This window comes from Sorex araneus, chromosome 10 (genome assembly GCF_027595985.1).
Source record: "Sorex araneus isolate mSorAra2 chromosome 10, mSorAra2.pri, whole genome shotgun sequence".
Taxonomy (NCBI): Eukaryota; Metazoa; Chordata; class Mammalia; order Eulipotyphla; family Soricidae; genus Sorex; species Sorex araneus.
The window spans coordinates 17,773,248-17,792,611 of record NC_073311.1 but is presented as its reverse complement, the minus strand read 5'-3'; the positions used below and the strand labels follow the sequence as shown (position 1 = coordinate 17,792,611).

General features: G+C 34.7%; 1 protein-coding gene across 1 annotated transcript in view; it reads left to right on the top strand.

Annotated features, from left to right (window-relative positions):
* The window catches only part of CAPS2 (calcyphosine 2), a 59,122-nt gene that overhangs the window by 33,272 nt on the left and 6,486 nt on the right, over positions 1-19,364 (top strand). Inside the window, exons 9-16 of the mRNA XM_055118397.1 lie at positions 2,620-2,694; positions 4,841-4,936; positions 5,029-5,122; positions 7,395-7,513; positions 8,531-8,607; positions 11,291-11,445; positions 15,888-16,004; positions 18,282-18,378. Coding sequence (XP_054974372.1) covers positions 2,620-2,694; positions 4,841-4,936; positions 5,029-5,122; positions 7,395-7,513; positions 8,531-8,607; positions 11,291-11,445; positions 15,888-16,004; positions 18,282-18,378 — 830 coding nt within the window. The remainder of the gene's footprint in view (positions 1-2,619; positions 2,695-4,840; positions 4,937-5,028; positions 5,123-7,394; positions 7,514-8,530; positions 8,608-11,290; positions 11,446-15,887; positions 16,005-18,281; positions 18,379-19,364) is intronic.

The following is a 19,364-nucleotide window of genomic DNA, read 5'->3' as shown; positions in this document are numbered from 1 at the left end:
TATCCTGATAGCACTGGAACTAAGGGTCCTTGTCCCCACAAAGAGTGAATTACACTAAGTGTGCAACCCCTACTTGTCATGACAATAAACACAAAAGGAAGGGAAAGTGTGTGTGTGTGTGTGTGTGTGTGTGTATTTGGGGGGGTGGTGATTTAAAAAGTCTCTGCCCTTCTGCAAACTTCATTGTACCTCTGAAATTTAATGCAATGTACAATTTAGTGTAAAATTAAAATAAATGCAAGGTTGATTTCTAGGCTTCTTCTTTAGGCTTCTTCTTTAGTCTCATTCTGTATCTTTGCACCAATTTTATCCTGTCTTAATTATATTAAATACTTGTGGAAAGTTTGCTTTCAATATGGCCCAATTTTTCTTCAATATAGAGTTCCATGAAAGATCCTATAGGGTTGTTGAGATGAATTAAAGAATTATTGATAAGAATTCTCTATATAGTTGTAATTCCTCTCATTCTTTCTTCCCACTTGCGGGGACTATTATTTCAGAGTTGGAAGAAGGAATTGATATATGTTGTAGTTGGGCCCATTCTTTTCTCTCTTGGGAACCAGCTGTATGATGGAGTATTTTCTATTAAGTCTTATATGGTTCCTCCCAAAAGAATGTATTAGTTTTTTTAGGGATGGTGAGATAATGCAGAGGTTATGACTCTTGCCTTGCATGTGACTGACCTTGTTTTGGTCTCCTGGTATGGCTCTCTGAGCACCGCCAGAAATGGTCCTTGACCACAGATCACGGAGAAAGTCCTGAGAACTGGCTGGTGTGACCCAACCCTGTCCCCCCAATAATTAGCCTGCTGTTGCTGCATTGCAAAGACATGTTTTCCAAGGGCTTCAAAAATAAAATTCATATTTTGACTTTTGTCAGTCTGATTCTTACTTCTGTTCTGATTAAAAAACTGTGTATTGAAATCTTAGGCTATGTATTGTTTATCTACTGCCTCAATCAGGAGTTTTACATTTTGGTTTATGTTTTGAGGTTATACTTGTTTGTGCTCAAGGCTTATTCCTGATTCAGCAATCACTCCTAGATGGGTACAAGGTACCATATGTCATGCCAGGGATAAAACCTGGGTTCTCTGTATGCAAGCCAAGTAATTTACCCACTGTATTTCCACTTTTAAATATAAATCGCAGTTTACATTTTATATCTTTTGAGAAAATGCTAAGACTCCTGGAATCTATAGCTTCAATGAATCGCCAAATTAAACTCTGAATTCTGTCCACCTTTGGGGACTATTACAATGGTTATGAGCAAGGTGTTTTGGGCTCTGCCATGTGTTATATACATATGCCCTTAGGCAATTTAGTTAATTTGTGACTGTAAAACTTATCTGTTGGTTGGGGGTTATAGTACTTTCTAGAGTTATTGCAAGCATTAAATAAACCCTTACCTTAGAATAATTTTTAACAATGATTGGTGCCAAGGAAGTTATCAGTAAACAATAGGAGATTATATCTTTTATTACAATATTTTTCAGTGTTTTTAATGACTTAAGGCACATAATGGACATTCTATAAACACATTAGTACCAATGGATTAAATTGGGTTCCGATGACTAAGATCTTATATCTCTGTATAAACAAACTCACTTGGTTTTCAGATTCGTGTTTTCTGTATTCTGCTGAGCTTTCACAGCTCTCAGTTTTATAGAGGTGGAACTTTTCAGTTACCACCACTGAATATATTTACTATTTACGTGATTACAATTTCATTATACTTGCAGCTTTATGCTGTATCATGGTTATTTTGGAACGGGAATAAAGGTACTTTACTGAAGCTTGCAATTTCTTCATTTAAAGGATTATCTTACTGCCTATTAGTAGTAAGATGAATCAGTAAGTTTTAAACCAAAGTATGCCCATTTGTATTTTCCTTCATATTATTAAACAGAACTTTAGTTTGTGAAATCCTTCAGTGCTATCTGAAGACTGTAAAAATTGGTTAACATATCTGAGTCTCTTAGCTGGACTTTTTCCAAAGCTGGAAGCTATAACACTATTTTTCCATTGTTCTTTTTTCAGTAAGGAATGTTTTCAATTACCCATAACTGAAAACCTGATGGATAGTGGCTGAAACAGTCATTTTTATTTGTCTAATATAACCAGCTGCCTACAGCTAGTCACTTGTTGGTTCTAATTCAGTGGCTCAGTGATGGCACAGCTCTGGGCTAGATTCCTTGTCAACTTATTGTTCATTCTGACACGGTGGCCTGATGGCTGCATGATTGCCTAATGCTACAGTTAGCATCTAACTCATAGGTAGAAACTCTTCCACATCACTTTCTTGTCAGAAGGAAGGAAAGTTTATTTTGTAAATATAGTGGCAGAAATGTGGACTTTTGTCACTTCTAATTGCACAAAATTAAGAAAATAAACTGTACTTTTAGAGCACTTTGATGATATATGTTCTACCATAAAAGTAGTCTATGTGTTATATCTATATCAGGGCCTTTTCTTTTGTCGGCTACAATTTGCAATCTGAAGCAAAAGAGGATTGTTATTCTTTCATTTTTATTCAATCTGTGATTTTTAAAATATCAACAGAACTTATTGTTTAAACATGGGTGACTGACATAATTAATGACAAATGTATTTCTTTTAACAGGATAAAAACCCGTTCTACATTAACTGAAAAAATGCTTTCTCATAAAGTGCAGTTTGATGGTAGAATCATATCAAGGTACTTATAATTTTATCACACTTAAACATTTTATGTTTCTAAAATTATATTTTCAAGTAGAAATAGCAGTATTGAGATAGTTAAATTAAGTCACATGAAGTGAAGATGTAAATTGTAGTAGATATTTTGGGTAATATCTATAAATCAGTGTTGCAAAAGTCATAGCAAGTATCATTGTATCACTGTCATCCCATTGCTCACCGATTTGCTCAGAGTGGACACCACTGCGAGACTTGTTTTTACTGTTTTTGGCATATAGAATACGCCATGGTCTGCTGTGGGACAGAGATACTCTCGGTAGCTTTCTGGGCTCTCCAAAAGGGGTGGAGGAATCAAACCTGGGTCGGCCGTGTGCAAGGCAAATGCCCTACCCACTGTGCTATCGCTCCAGACGATTTCGTCTGATGGTCATAGCAAGTTTGAACATATATGTATTGTAGGCTGAAGAGAGCTCAGTGAGTTGATCTCATGATTGTACACAGGAGACACAGTTTCAATTCCCAGCAACAAATGGTCCCCCAAGTACCTCCAAGAGCAACTCTTATCACTAATCTAAGACCTGAGCATCATTGGGTATGGCCAAAAATTGTATTTGGAATCAGAGAAGTGACAACAGACTGGAGCACATGACTTGTATGCAGAAAACCTGGGTTTGGTTCGTGGCACTTGGTCTTGTGAGCATTGCCAGAGCTATCACTAAGAATAGAGCCAGGAGCAGGTCCCAAGCACCTCATGGTATTGCCCCAAAGTTAAAAAAAAATTTAAAAGGAAAATAGAAGTGTTTTCATTAGCAGTTACTTTAGCAGTTATTGTTGAACCTGAGAGAAGGCTCTAGGGCTAACCACCAGGAGGTCTGGGTTGGTTTCTGGCAGCTCATGCTTCCCTGAGCAATGCGAGGAGTGACCCCTGAGCACTACTGCTGCTGGATGTGACCCAAAAAACAACAAACATATGATTCCAAAGCTGTATTAGAAATGTTTTAAGTATATATTCCTTGTAGAGAACTTTAAACATTTATCAAAACTGCAAAGCTGCTTTAGTTAATTTTATCATAATTGCTCAAGTAAATTGTGTATTTTTTTTTAATCAGATCACCATGAGATACACAGTTCTAAAATTTTCCATGACTGGGTTTCAGTCATACAATGTTCCCAATACTCAGTCCTTCACTAGTGCACATTTTCGAACACCAGTGTCCCCAGTTGCCCTCCTGCCACCCCCTCCCCACAGCCTTTCTCTATGGTAGACACTTTCCCCCTTTCTCTCTCTCTCTCTCTCTCTCTCTCTCTCTCTTTCTCTTTCTTTCTCTTTCTCTTTCTTTCTCTTTCTCTTTCTTTCTCTGTCTCTCTCTCTCTGCCTTTCTGTCTGTGTATCTGTCTGTCTGTCTCTTTTTCTCTCTGTCTCTGTCTCTCTCCTTTTAAGTATTGTGGATTTCAGTAGTTTCAAGTTAATATTTATTAATAGATGAAATAAAATGGCAAGGAAGGTGATCCTTAAATCTGTTGCTAAATTATTACAAGCCTCTAGCAGTATATAGTGTAAATTGGTCTTTTTGAGTATATTAATGATAAAATATCCTTTAAAATTGTTATGTATATTAAATCAATTTAAAAATTTTTATGACAAAAATAAATATACATGAGCAGCTTTTCTGAAGTTCGCCACTTTCAAAGTTTTTTTTCCCTTTGCTTTAAATGTCTGTTGAATTAGTTGTCTATATTTTATTTTATTTATTTTATTTTTTGTTTTTTGTTCACACTTGGCCATGCTCAGGGGTTTCTCCTGGCTGTTCCTACACTCAGGAATGAACTCCTGGGGGGATGTTTAGGGACCATATGGGATGCTGGGGATTGAAGCCAGGTTGGCTGTATGCAAAGCAAATGCCCTACCCACTGTACTATCTCTCTGGCTCCAATTGTTTATATTTTAATATATCCATAATCATATTAGTACAATAGAATATTTTTCCTCCACTCAAGTTGTTGCAACTTAAGACTTTGCCATGTTTTCCCTGTGGCTTTCCATAACTCTTATTTATTACCATACTCTCGAGGAAGTTAAGTTATTCCCGTCTGACAGACTAGTTTATTATTCATTTCAAAAATTATTCTATTTGAAATTCTTTGATATTATTATGTATTCCCAGAAATGGACGTGATGCTTGCAGAGAGCTGATTGGGTTCTTTTTCACTCATGACCGGTCTCTTACAATTTATGAATATCGGCAATTTGGGAAAAATAGGTATGCAATAAAACATTGTTATAGTGTTCAAAGCAATTACTTCCTAGAGGGACTGGGCAAATTTACATTTCTTTTTGTCATTCAATTTCTAGAACAAATGTGCTTCCTTTTATTCACAAGGACATTTATAGTCATCAGTGTGGACGACGGAGAGGAAAACAGTACCAACTTGGTGATTTTTATATTGTGAGTTAAGCATGTACTTGCAAATGATTTAATAGCAGATGTGAGATTTATAGATTCATATGGGGGTGGAAATATAAGTATTCTATTCTTGATTTTATTTTCTCTCCTGATTTTTAAACAAAATCATTTATGTGAGCGGCTAATCATTGATGTTTACCCTGGCAGTTCTGATTCTTAGGCCTCAGACCAAGGACCTGAATCTCAGCATGGTGTCCAGACCTCATAATATCTCTCATCAGGGGAGCATGTATTTTGCTACTTTAAAAATTTTTGTCTAAGACTGTACTACTGTGGCAAGTTGCTGCTTCTGCAGGATATAGAGTAATGTTCTACACGAAAGCCTGCTTATCTTCTGAGGATGTGCAGCTTTTTCTATATGCAAAAGTGTCAGCTTCTGGGACTGTCACATATCCAAGATTTTGTTTGTTCTCCTTGTAATTTTTCTCACCTCTTATTATTCTTTGCATACGATAAATCACAAAAATATTTTAGAATGAGTAGATGCCAATGTTACATTGTATAATGCTCCTAAATTTCAAATTATATTCCCCTTTATAACTAAAATGTGGCACTATTCACAGTGATCATTCATATAGAAATATATATCTATAGATGAAGGATTGGTGCTACATTAGAACCATTCCTGGCTTTTGTGCAGTTTATGGTCTCTTGTGATAAAATCAGATAAGAGGGTCTAGTAGGGAAAGCAATGACCCAGTTTTATGGGTTCAGAGATTTCTTGAAGAAAGTGCCATCTAACATTGACCTAAGAAGGAATTTTGCTGACATGAGGAATACAAGGTGGTAGGTGAAAGTTTTCAGGTAAAGGAAAGAGCTTGTGCAAAACACAGAAACATAAAACAAAAAGTGACTTATTTGGAGAACTGAAAATACTTAGTTCAGTCTGGCTAGAAAATGCAGTTTAAGACTGCAGTTGGCAAGAAATGAGCTGGAGCTTATTGAGAGTAGCTTTATGTTGACACATCTTAAATATTTTTGGAGATCATTGAAAACTAAACTGCATTTGGAATGTGGAGAGGTGACACATCAGGCTTGTAATTTAGAAATATCTCTTTGGTTAACTGTGAAGAATAGAAAAAAGATTTTATTTTGTTATTCTAGAAAAAGATTTATTACCACTTATATTAAGTCACAGTAGCTATGAAGCCTTATTAAAATATTTAAAAAATCCTTTAGGAAATAGATCAATAAGACCTAATGATGGTTAGGGGAGGGGTTAGAGCTTAAGAAAACTTTTATTTGGATGAAATTTAAAATATATATTTTACTTACGTCTGCCTCTTGAGATCAGGAGAAAATAACTTCCAACTGACATTTCACAACCAACAAAAATAATGCTTGTGCTACATTACAGTTACCTCTAGCTCTAAGTTGCTGTCTTTGATAATTTACTACAATTTTTGATTTTTTTTCTCTCTTCTCTCTCCATGCTGCATATTGCTAAAGCCAGATGTGGAACTCTGCTCATTTTATAATTTCTATGAGAGAGTGGGAAGGGGAGAAAAAAAGAGAAGAGAGACTAAACCTCAAAGACCATGTTATAATGCTTTTTAGAGGACATGGACCTTTTTTGTTTATTTTTGTTTGGGGGCTACACGGAGTATGCTCTGTGCTTACTTCCTGGCTTTTGATCAAGAATCACTGCTGATAGGCTTGGGGGACCATATGAGATCCCAGTGTGGCTATGTGCAAGGCAAATGCCTTAGCTAGTGTACTATCTCTCCAGTCCCAATATTCTTCTTTTTCGAAATATGTCTCTTGAGTATTATAAATACAACCCTTAATTGTTCTCCATTTTTCTGACTCCTTTCGTTCTTTTTTCCTCTCTGAAATCTTCTATTTCTTCATGAAGAAATGTTTAACATTATTTTTATTATGGATGTGACAAATCTACCGTAGTTTATCATTCTTCAGTAAAACTTTCTGTGGATCAATAACATTTTTACATTTAGGGCTATAATAATTTTGATTGAAATAGCTTGTCCTTTTTCTGATTCCTATTAAAAATTGGAATTACTATTTTCACATGAATTGATAAATGAAAGATTGTTCTTATTGAGAAATTGGTTGGAAAATTAGTTCTTTCATTTTTCTACATCTTCAACCAGAATGTATGTGGTCTATAAATCTAAGTTTAATTATCATTATAAAAGTATAGTATGAAACACAATTAAAATAGATATTTAAATTAGTATTAATTTTTCTTCTTAATAATTTACACCTCTAAATACTGATTTATTAATTTCTTTAGGGTGCAAACTTATCATTTTTGAGTTCTGATCATCCCAGACTTCCAGAAAGCTTAAAAGAAAACACATTAATTGTACTTCGAATCACAAATATTGATCAGACAGGTTTGAGTTCCTTCAAGTAAGTTAAGCATGTATTTCTCATTTTGAAAAAAAATGAAAATATTTTTTAAAAAATTATCTTAAAGTTAGATTCTATTCCAAGGTATTTTAACTTTAAATTTTACATAGTTAAATATTTCTAAAAAGCAACAGATAGCTTTTTTATGTGTATTTTATATGCTATCTTGCGCTCAAATACATGTTTGTTAATAGTTACAATCAAATGAAGATCAAGAATATCCTATCTTATGTTAAAGTTTTAATGAACTTGCTTATGCTATAACACTTTTGTTGAACTAAATGCTGGCTACCAAAGAACATATCTTAGATTATGGAATACAGTTTAAAATTATAACCAATTTCCTCACAATTTAATGTGCTTTTTTACCATTAAAATTGCATCTGAGTCCCACATACTTACAGCACTTACTTATTAATAATTATGCATGATGCAAAATAATACTGATACAAAAGTGCTTTCACATAAAATTGAATTTAATTATAGCAATCTATGTGTTATTTCTGTTAAGTTTTCCTTGGTGCTATATATAATTCAGAATTATAATTGTAGGTATACTGCATGTGCAGTAGAGACTAAATCTAACAAATGGGCTATAAGGAAGTCTTTAGTTCTTCATTATTTACAGTACTGCTCAAGTAAATATAACTTTTTTTATTTTGAAGATAATACTTTTATATTTTATACTTGGCAGGGTAAAAATGCTTTTTAAAATTTATTAGTTTAATTGGGTAGAAATTTAAGGAACACTAAAGTAGCCAAATGTTTAATTTTTAAATTTTTATAACATTTGTATAAGGTCGAAAGCAAGTTTTTACCTGTATGGCTTTATGAATGTTAGCTCTTCATTTTACATATATACCCCTTTTGTGGAATAAAACTATAGAAAAGGTAGAGCTCTATGGATTATCATTAAGCATTCTTCCAACTTTGAGAGCTAATTTGAAGCTGGAAGTGTTTCCCTACTCAAAATTGCAAAACAAAATTAATTTTACCACGATCACATGCTAATTGCAGAACTGATTCTGTGGAACATGAGGATGCTGAAGCTAGTGAAGAAGACAATGACAGACTGCTCTTACAGGCTGCTCAAAGTATGTATTATTACTATGCTTTCAAATAGTTTTCATTTTCAACCTTTTTCTTTGCAAATGATATAGCAGTACTTGCCAGATAATTCTTTGATTTATCTCTCATGCTTTATATTTTCTATTTGCCTATATTTTTATAATGAACTATAGTTTTATTGATTGGTTTTAATGTATATTCAAACAGTTTTAATGAATAGAATATGGATTAAAATTTTTAAGGAGCATTTTATAACAAGGATTTATTCTTGAGCTGAATAAAATAAAATTGATTTTTTATTTATTTATTTTTTTAAATTTTATTTTATTAAATCACCGTGTGGAAGATTACAATGCTTTAGGGCTTAGGTCTCAGTTATACAATGCTGAAACAACCATCCCTTCACCAGTGCCCATATACCACCACCAAAAAAAATAAAACCACAGAATACACCTCCCATCCCACCCCCCCCACCCCCTACCTTGTAACTGATAAGTTTCATTTTACATTCTGTTTACTTTGGTTACATTCAATATTTCAACACAGACCTCACTATTGTTGTTAGGAGTACCCCACTAGATTCAAACCTACTGTGAAGACAAATAAGGTCTGCGGCCGCGCGGTTTTGAATTTCTGTACTTTAACAAGAAGTCCAGGGAGATTTCTTCCAGATATTAGATAATTGCAGGCTTGAAAACCCAATCTGTGGTCGTCTTAATATGGCGGCCACCGCGCCCTTCATCCCCGGAGAGAAAGAGGCGAGAGAGAGAGAAATACCTTTCCCCTCCCGGGCGGGCACGGGGCCAAGGCTTAGTTCTCAGGCTGGAGACATTCTGCGAGGAGTTGCTCACGCCGAAATAGGTTTTGCTGGGTCTGGATTCACGCTTGTACAGCTGTGGAGAGGCCGCACACGCGTGCGGCCCCCGGGATCACATCTCGGCGGTGGGAGCAAAATTGATTTTTTAAATATACTTATTCATTACAAGATTGCCTGAGAAATTTGCAGCACTACCTCATGTGAAAGAAAATATTCTAATCTGTGTTTAGACTCTGCCTTTTAGTAGGCACAGGAATGTGTAAATCCCTCATATCTCTATTTATTTCTTTATATTTAAATGTAACAATAATGTTTTATTTAATTTACAATGAAATTGTAGGTAGCAAATTAAATATATGTACACTTTAAATGCTAAAAATGTTGATCAATATAGTGTTTAGAGTTCAGGCTTTTCACCACTATAGAATAAAAGAGTCAAATAGACAGTTTACTCATTGAAACTTATAGTCTCTAAAGGAGGGAGGCATTTAACAAATAATCACATAAATAAGCATGTATTTATAAATTTTGGTAAGTAATAATTAATTATTGAAATGTGATCAGAGTGTAGGAAGATAGAAACGTGATGAAATGTTTTTCTGATATTGGTATCGAACTCTCAGATGTTCTTTTTGTGTCTGTGTGTGCTGGTAGTGATTATTTGTTGTACTATAGTTCAGGCATAAAATTTACTATGTAAACTATTATTAATTTTATATACCTATCCAAATTTAACATAATCATCCCTTCTCAGAAAACTCTTCGGTTTAATTAAAAAATAATGTCTATGTTTATTTTCACTTAATTCACATTAGTAGCTGGTAATCAAACTTCTTGAAAGGGTTCCAACATACTTTCAAAAATTTTAATGGAGTATAGCAGAAAAATATCCTTGGGCATATATAACCACCGATATCACCAAATTCCCAAATCTCTATTGGACTTTTAAATTACTTTTTAAATTTTAGACGCTTTATTGTTTTTCATATTTGGATCTCGTAAATTAAAAAAAAAATTTAGAGCATTGCAAAACTGTTCATGATTTAATTTCAGTCATACAGTGTTTCAACACATCACCCATCATCCCTCTCATCACCCTCTCAGATGTTCTTGATGGTTAGTTAATAACTCACTTTCTCTTTTCTTTCATGATAAGAATTTTTCATTATTGTATCTAATTACATTTATAAAAATTTCATTATTGCATCTAATTACATTTATCATCTTCTCCAATATTATATGTATAACAACTGCTTTAGTAAAATTGACTGTATTTTCTTATGATGATACAAACTGCATTAAATGAAATCATTGACTCTACTGAGAGCAAACTAAGGGTCTGAAAAATATAATCTCTTAGAAATTCCTGGTGGAAAGATTTATTTTAAATGTTTAGGTATAGGATAGCGTTCTAAAGCACTAAAGCTATTTGATATGTTACAGCTTGAAGATTTCAGATTTTATTAGAAATTTTGAACAGACCATTCTTTTGTTCTTGCTTGGCATGTATTTTGTAATTCAGTTGTAAACAGCCCCATATTGGATTATGAGATGGAGAGGAGGCCTAGAAAATGAAAACTAAGATTTTTATTTGTAACACAAGTTATTTTCATGATGATAGTGAAACACTGCTTTCCTATATTTAAAATATAACATTTCACCACACAGGGGTGCTAGTGTTCTTGTATATTTATATGTGATTTTAAATATAAGCCCTTTTACTGAAAGTATTCTATTTTCCAAAATTTTCTAAGTCATATGAATGATTTTGCTGAATACTCACATTTCTTGTATAAATGACATCAACTTTATTATTATTTTTTAAGACAGGCAATTGCAAATTGACACACCAATTCTTACTCTCAGTTTCTACCCCTTCTCTTCCTGGACAGATATGTTAAAAAAACAGCTACATAAAAGAGGTGTTCGTATTTTGAATGGATTGTGTAAATATCTTCAACATTTGGACAAAGAAGGAAATGGACTTTTAGATAAGGAAGATTTTAAGCAAGGACTCAAAAAGTTTTGCTTGAAAGTATCTGAAAAGGTATATATTCTGGATAATTATTTGCAGTGATGATGATTTATTCTTAGATGATTATTGTTCACTTTCCTATTAGAGTGTTAGTAGTTCACTTGTTTTCTACTTCTTTATACCTCATGTTCCTTTGGCTTCTAAGATTTCAACATTTATTTCTCCATCGTATATTGATTGGGGCTGGAGTGATAGCACAGTGGGTAGGGCATTTGCATGTGGTCTTGCATGTGGCCTTGAATGTGGCCGACCTCGGTTCGGTTTCTCCGCCCCTCTCGGAGAGCTGGGCAAGCTACCAAGAGTATCTTGCCCGCAGGGCAGAGCCTGGCAAGCTACCCGTGGCGTATCCGATATGCCAAAAACAGTAACAAGTCTCATATGGAGCAAATCGATGAGCAACGGGATGACAGTGATAACAGTGACAGTGACAGTGATTTCAACATCATATGTTGATTAAGGAGCTAATCGCCAGGCGTTCCTTGAAATTCTGAAAAGATACACCCTGGAGTCTCATTGTCTTCATAATCAAAATAAAGGGAAAATATTTTTAAAACAATAAGATTTTTAAAATGGAGAATGCTTCTGGAGAATATAGGATCCATTCCAAGACATATTATGCGGTAAGAGGAGGAAGATCACAGATAAATTCCTAGAGAAAAATTAAATATGAGCTGAGGTTTGAAGAATGAAGAGGAATTAAGCAGAAAAGAGGGGAGGAGAGGGGGCCGGAGCAATAGCACAGCGGGTAGGGCGTTTGCCTTGCACGCGGCCGACCTGGGTTCGATCCCCAGCATCCCATATGGTCCCCCAAGCACTGCCAGGAGCAATTCCTGAGTGCAAAGCCAGGAGTAACCCCTGAGCATCGCTGGGTGTGACCCAAAAAAAAAAAAAGCAAAAAAATAATAAATAAATAAATAAAGTACAAAGTCTGGACAATTTAAAAAAAAAAAAAGAGGGGAGGAGAAATTAGGGCCAGAGAATGAGTTCTCAGGAAAAGCATATGTGAAGCATAGAATGGAAACAGGGTGTTGCCCATACTCAGAATTTCAAATGGTTCATTCTACCCTTATGTGTGCCTAGAACCTTCACATGTTGTTCCTCTGCTCATAGAAGTTTTTATTTAGATCACTCCATGACTTATTTTTCTCTTTTTTCCAGGCTTTTCTGCTGAGAATACTATCAGGACACTTTTCTCTAAAAAGCATATTAATCTGACCCTGATTGTACTTATACCAATTGCTCCTGTTATTTCATGCTGCTTTGTAAATTTCCTTTAGCTATGACTCTAAGTTCCTTCCAGCTCTGACTGTACTCAATGAGCTCCCAACTTCATGCTGAATATATGTAACACCTTAAGTAGTATGTGCAGTGTGTCAGCTGTTGAATAGATAGCCAATGCATTGGCTTAGATAGAAGGGAGCTGCAGCAATAGCACAGCGGGTAGGGCATTTGCCTTGCACTCGGCCAACCCGGGTTTGATTCCCAGTATCCCATATGGTCCCCTGAGCACTGTCAGGAGTAATTCCTGAGTGCATGAGTCAGGAGTTATCTCTGTGCATCGCTGGATGTGATGCTAAATAAATAGATAGAAAGAAGGGGAAAAAATGACACTGGAACTGTAAGTCTAGCAGTTTCTATGAAGTTAAAATATTACATGACTTGCTCAGAAGTTTTGATTTAAATTTAAAAGTATATGAATTTGAAACACATCTACCTCAAGGGTTTCAGACAGGGAATTCTCTAGCTTGACATGCTATTGCTGTAAAGTATAATGTATTTTGTGGAAAGATCAATTGAATATTTGAGATATAAATTTGATTGCTAGCTTTAGTTTCTTTGGTTGATATGCTCTACCTGAACATCATAGAGATAATACCTGTAGCCAGTTGTTTTGTAGCTCAAATGAGATAATTACATAGGAATATACCTCACAAACTGTAAAGTTTTGCATCAACATATTACATAGCATACTATAACATACTTTTCACTTTTACCAAGTTTAGCCTTGTGGCCCAGCTAGTGACATACACCAGGGATTATCTAACTTCATTTTTAACTTTCCTAAATTTTAAAAAGAAGAGGCAGGGACTGGGAAGATAGTTTCAAGGGCTGCTATGCATGCCTTGCCTTACATTCATTAGGCTCCAAGTTAGCATGATTGCTAGAGTGGCCTTCCTTTGGCTCAGAGCCGCTCCACGTCAACTCGACTGAGCATTAAATTATCTGGTTCACCCAGCAGGGTGGGATTGCCAGGAGTGTCCCCAAGGCCACATGAACACTACTGGGAAATACATTCCTGCCCTCACACCTGCAAAAAATAAAAGTAGAAACAGTAAATGAAGTCTTGATGCCCTTACCTATGGCCGCATAAATAATAACTGAGATACATCTAGAGTCCAGATAATCTGTGGCAGTCTAGTGTTCTTTCTTCATTAGTTCAATATTTCTCTTTCTTTGATTGACTTGCTAAATTTTTATGATTGCAACTGAAAAATCAACACTAAAATAATTATATAAGAATAATAGAATAAGGTGAACATATATTATGAAAAAACAATTTCTCCCATTTTCTTAGTTTTAAAATAATGGCCGTCTTTGATTTTTTGTTTGTTTATCTTATTTAATAATGTCTTGAGATTTCCCATGCAATGATAAGCCAAAACAAGAACATAAGAGTCATCAAACCAGATCTAATTGTGGAACTAATCTTGAGAAAGGCATAGTTGTTCTCCTTGATTTGCAATTTAAAAATGATATGTTACTTAAATATAATAATCTACATAGAGATATCATCAATGAAATTACCTTTTTTTATAAAAGATTTAATACTATTTTCTATTCTGTACCATCTCTTGGAAAAAATAGTCATATAAATTTTTTGCCAGTTAATTCAATTATTAAAATTATTTCTTTTAAGCTTCAAGCACTATCTTTATTCTGGTATTCTGTTATTTGGATGAGCAACTTCATCTTCTTCTATTCACACCACTTATACTTTTAAAGGTCAAGCACATTTTCACACTTAAAAAGCTCATTTAACAGACACTCTAAGTCTTTATATGTGCAGTGCTTGATGGCAAACCAAAAAAGTTGTGTGGGTTGTTGAGAAGTGGCTGCTTCTAAGCAGGTTATCTTAACATTTAGGTTTTTTTTTTTTAGTTAAGTTTCAGATGAAAAAAGTAGGAAGAAGTTGAAGAGAATATATTTTGAGTATCCTGGATGTTTCAGGCACTTTGCTAGATATTTTATTTATCTTGTTTTTCTGTCACACCCAGCAAAGCTTAGGGACTACTCCCACTTCTGTGCTCAGACTATGCAGTGCAAGGGACTGAATCAGCCTCCAGCAGGCAAAGTACACATTCAGCCAGTTGATCTGTCTTTCAGGCCTCATCTTTGCTAGAGTCTAGATGTCTTACAGACATTCCTATTCAAAGTTAACAACTTCAGCGATCGGAGAGATAATACAACAGGTAGGGTATTTGCCTTGCATGTGGCCAACCTGTGTTCAATCCCTCCCTGGAGAACCACCAGGAGTGATTACTGAACACAGAGTAATCCCTGAGCATCACCTGGTGTGGCTCCAAGCCAAAAACAAATGAAAAGGCAATGACCTGAGAATGTATATAGTTAAGTTTAATAAAAATCTCAGACTATGTCTTGTGATTAGGAACTTTAACTATAATATTTAACTAAATTGTGCCTTTTCAAACAAGAAAGTGATAATACTAGATAAACAAACTGATATAAGAAATTCAGTCAGAATAATACATTTCAATGTAAGTCAGGGAATATCATTAGAGTCATTTAAACCTCTATACAATTGATTATAAAATGTGATTATTGGTCTAAGAGCTATTGGGAGTCAATGTAAAGTTGAAGTAACTTTTTAATGGTCTCAGATGTAAATCATTTAAAATAACTAAATGTTTAAATCCAAATAAGCATAAAACACTTCTTTTTTTTTGGTTTTTGGATCACACCCGGCGATGCACAGGGGTCACTTCTGGCTCATGCATTCAGGAATTACTCCTGGCAGTGCTCAGGGCACCATATGGGATGCTGGGATTCAAACCCGGGTCAGCTGCGTGCAAGGCAAACGTCCTCCCCACTGTGTTATCACTCCAGCCCCATAAAACACTCTTTTTGTGTGTAGAAAAGAACTGAAATGAAAACTGTTATGACTTATTGCCAGACTAAATGGTTAATAATTTTGCATATCTGTGTAGGTCTGTGTGCCAGATTGCCTTTAAGTATCTTTAAAATATCTTTATTATTTCCATTTGTCAGATTTACATTTAACTTTTAAGACATTTTTAATATGATCATTCTTATCAAGTCTTTTCAGGGTTGCAAAATATGTAATCAAATGCTATTTAATTATTGTTATGACAATAATTATTGTTGCTGTGGCTATAAATAGGATTTAAATTGTAATGGTTGTACTCTTATTGCAGGATTTTGAATCTTTATGGCTAATCCTTAAGAATGACAGTGGTAAGGTAGATTATGGAGAATTCAAACGTGCATTCTTTGGTGAAATGAATGAATACAGGAAATCATTTGTTCGAAAGGTAACTTCGTTAAGTAATCTTCCATTTGGGTTTTGTTTTTTATTAATTGTTAAGTTCATTTGATGAACTGGCATTGAAATTTTATTAAATACATTTACCTATTTGTATTTTGGCTTTGTAAAACACACAAATACACACATATATATAAGTGTATATATATAAGTGTATATATATATAAGTGTACATATATACACTTATGAATGTACTGAGGACAGAGGAAAGTCACTTTCACATGTTTTAGAAAAATTATAAAAGAAAAATAAAATCTGATGTCAAATTTGGTTGATAACTAAGCAGGTTCATAAATTGTTGACTTCATAAATGACTAGCCATCTGACTATATATGTAATATTTCTGAGCCTCAGTTTTTTAAATTCATTTTAGTTTTTTAAAATTCATCAGAATTTAAGTTTTTTTTAAATTCATCAAAATTTAAGTTGGTATAAATTTTTATTTTGTATTAATTTTTTTCTTTTTGGGTCATGTACAGGGGTTACTCTTGGCTTTGCATTCAGGAATTACCCCTGGTGGTGCCCGGGGCTCGGAGGACCATACATCAACCCCGGAGATGTACAGGGGTTACTCTTGGCTTTGCACTCAGGAATTACCCCTGGTGGTGCTCGGGGCTCGGAGGACCATATGGGATGCTGGGAATCGAACCTGGGTCAGCTGCATGCAAGGCAAACACCCTACCCGTTCTATTATTGCTCCAGCCCCAGTATAAATTTTTAGCATTATACCTGACCAGGTGTCAAGGATTATGACAGATGCACCTTATTATAAAAATATGCATACTCAAGCTGGAGCAATAGCACAGTGGAGAGGGCGTTTGGCAACCACACAGCTAACCTGGGTTCAATCCCCAGCATCCCATATGGTCCCCTGAGTACTGCTAGGAATCATTCAGAGCTAGCAATAACCCCTGGGCATCGCTGAGTGTGACCCAAAAAGCCAAAAAAAAAATGCATATTTAAATGAAAAAAATTAAAATTAAGACTTCTATGTTAAATTGTAATTTTATAAAGGAAAGCTTTATTTCTTTTTATAAGAAACTACAGGTAAGCTTGATTTTAATGGCAATATTTTGAGCAAGCTTCTGAGTAATATGGTTTCCTTTTATAAATGTACTGAATAGAAAATATATTTGTAACTAGTAGTAAAACAAAGATTTTATGTGTAGGATAACAAGGACATTTACATCAAATATAAATCTTTTTCTCAGTGTAGTTGAACCATACCTGGTAGTACTATATCTCTGGTTCCAGATACAAATCATAAATGAAAGAAGTATAAAATTTCTATCTTTACTAATAGAGTTTCAAAGACAATGAGATTCTTAATTATATTTTAAAGTTATAATTTTAAATATATATGGTAAATATAGCTACCATATAATATTTGAACTTTTTCTTTTCTTAATAATAGTGGTTTGGATATCTGAGGTAAAAGCTAGAGGGTTATCTAACAAATCATGCTTCTGGAAATAGAAAACAAAAATAGAATTATGAAGTACTGTGTTATACTGGTTTGCTTGGGTCCCGACAACAGATTATCACAAACTAACCACCAAGAAACAGGAAGTAAATTATATCTTATTATAGACACTGTAAATCCAAGATAAAGAAGGCAATAAATTTGTATTCTCCCAAGGCTTCCTTTCTTTGCTTATTTCCAAATGGGTTCTCACCTGCTCATTTCATAGTCTGTGCTTCCTGGGTCTGATCTTGTACTTTCATTTCTTTTACTTAGTCATTCTTATTTCTGCTTGTTTGTTTGTTTGTTTGTTTGTTTTGGAGGGGCCACACCCAGTGGTGCTAAGAACTGGACATTGACTGAGAGATGTGCTTGCTTTCTCTCTTGTGTGCAGAGTAAAGCTAGGGCAACTAAAATCAGGTTCCTTTCTCAACGTGCTAGAATGTGGTTGAACTTTGAGCTGATGCTGGATTTTGGATTACTTTTTATTCCAATCTCATTCTGGGGATTTTTTAATTGTGATTATAGTTGATGTAACATGCATACATGTGTTAATGTTTATGGTTTTGATGTTTAGTAATACTCACCAACCGAGTGCCCTCCACCCTCCATCACTGTCCCCATGTCACTTGTCTACTTCCAGTATCTGCCTCACAGTGCTTCAGCTATTTCTTCATCCAAAAGATAAGTATTTTCAAACCATCTTATTTTGAGCCCAGAGGTAACCATTGCTGCACATTAGAAAATTAGGTTCCATGTCTAATGATTTTTGTAGAAAAAAAATAGCATTTCTCTCTATTTTAGGCTTTTATGAAATTGGATTTCAACAAAACTGGCAGTGTGCCTCTTATAGACATAAGAAAATGTTACTGTGCAAAGAAGCATCCTCAAGTCATTTCAGGTAATTATTTTGAATCAAACTCCATTATGTTTCTAAAACATCAGATAATAAAAGTATTACCTTTAAATTGTACTAATTTATAGTGTGGACTTGAGGCCATTAAGAGAGGAAATCAACAATTACTTTTTAAACCAGAATGTGAGCACTCTTTTCCCTTTTTCATTTAAAAATTCTTAGGTCTGTTGTCTCTATTTATACTTTATTTTAATGTTTATAAGTGAGACTGAACTGTTTCCTGTTGAGGAGATAGTGAGGAATTTAAATTAGAAAGATTTAGAGAACAGGTAATTATATGTAAAAGCTGAGCTTGTTTCATTATGTACTTGAAGATTTCAGGAGCAATGAGGAGGTTACTTTCTCTGAGGTTGGAGATAGACATACAGTGATATATACATATGTATACATATATATTTACATATCTGTGTGTGTGTATACACACACACAAGAATGTGAAGATATAGTAAATATCTCAGTCATTCTAGAGAGTCATTTCTATCTTTTTCCTTTTTTTTTTCTTTTTGGGTCACACCCGGCAATGATCAGGGGTTACTCCTGGCTCTGCACTCAGGAATTACCCCTGGTAGTACTCAGGGGATCATATGGGATGCTGGGAATCGAACCTGGGTAGGCCTCGTGTAAGGCAAAAGCCCTACCCTCCGTGCTATGCTTCCAGCCCCAAGAGAGTCTAAATTCTTAATATGAGTAAAGCATTTGTCAATAGCAAGTCTTCATTACTTATATTTCCTCTACAGAAATAAAATATTATCATTTATTAAGTGATTTAATAAGTGATTATATACATTACTTGCTCTGTTGGACTGGAGCGATAGCACAGCGGATAGGGTGTTTGCTGTGCACACGACCGACCCGGGTTTGATTCCTTCACACCTCTTGGAGATCCCGGCAAGCTACAGAGAGTATCCTGCCCATATGGCAGAGTCTGGCAAGCTACCTGTGATGTATTCAATATGCCAAAAACAGCAACA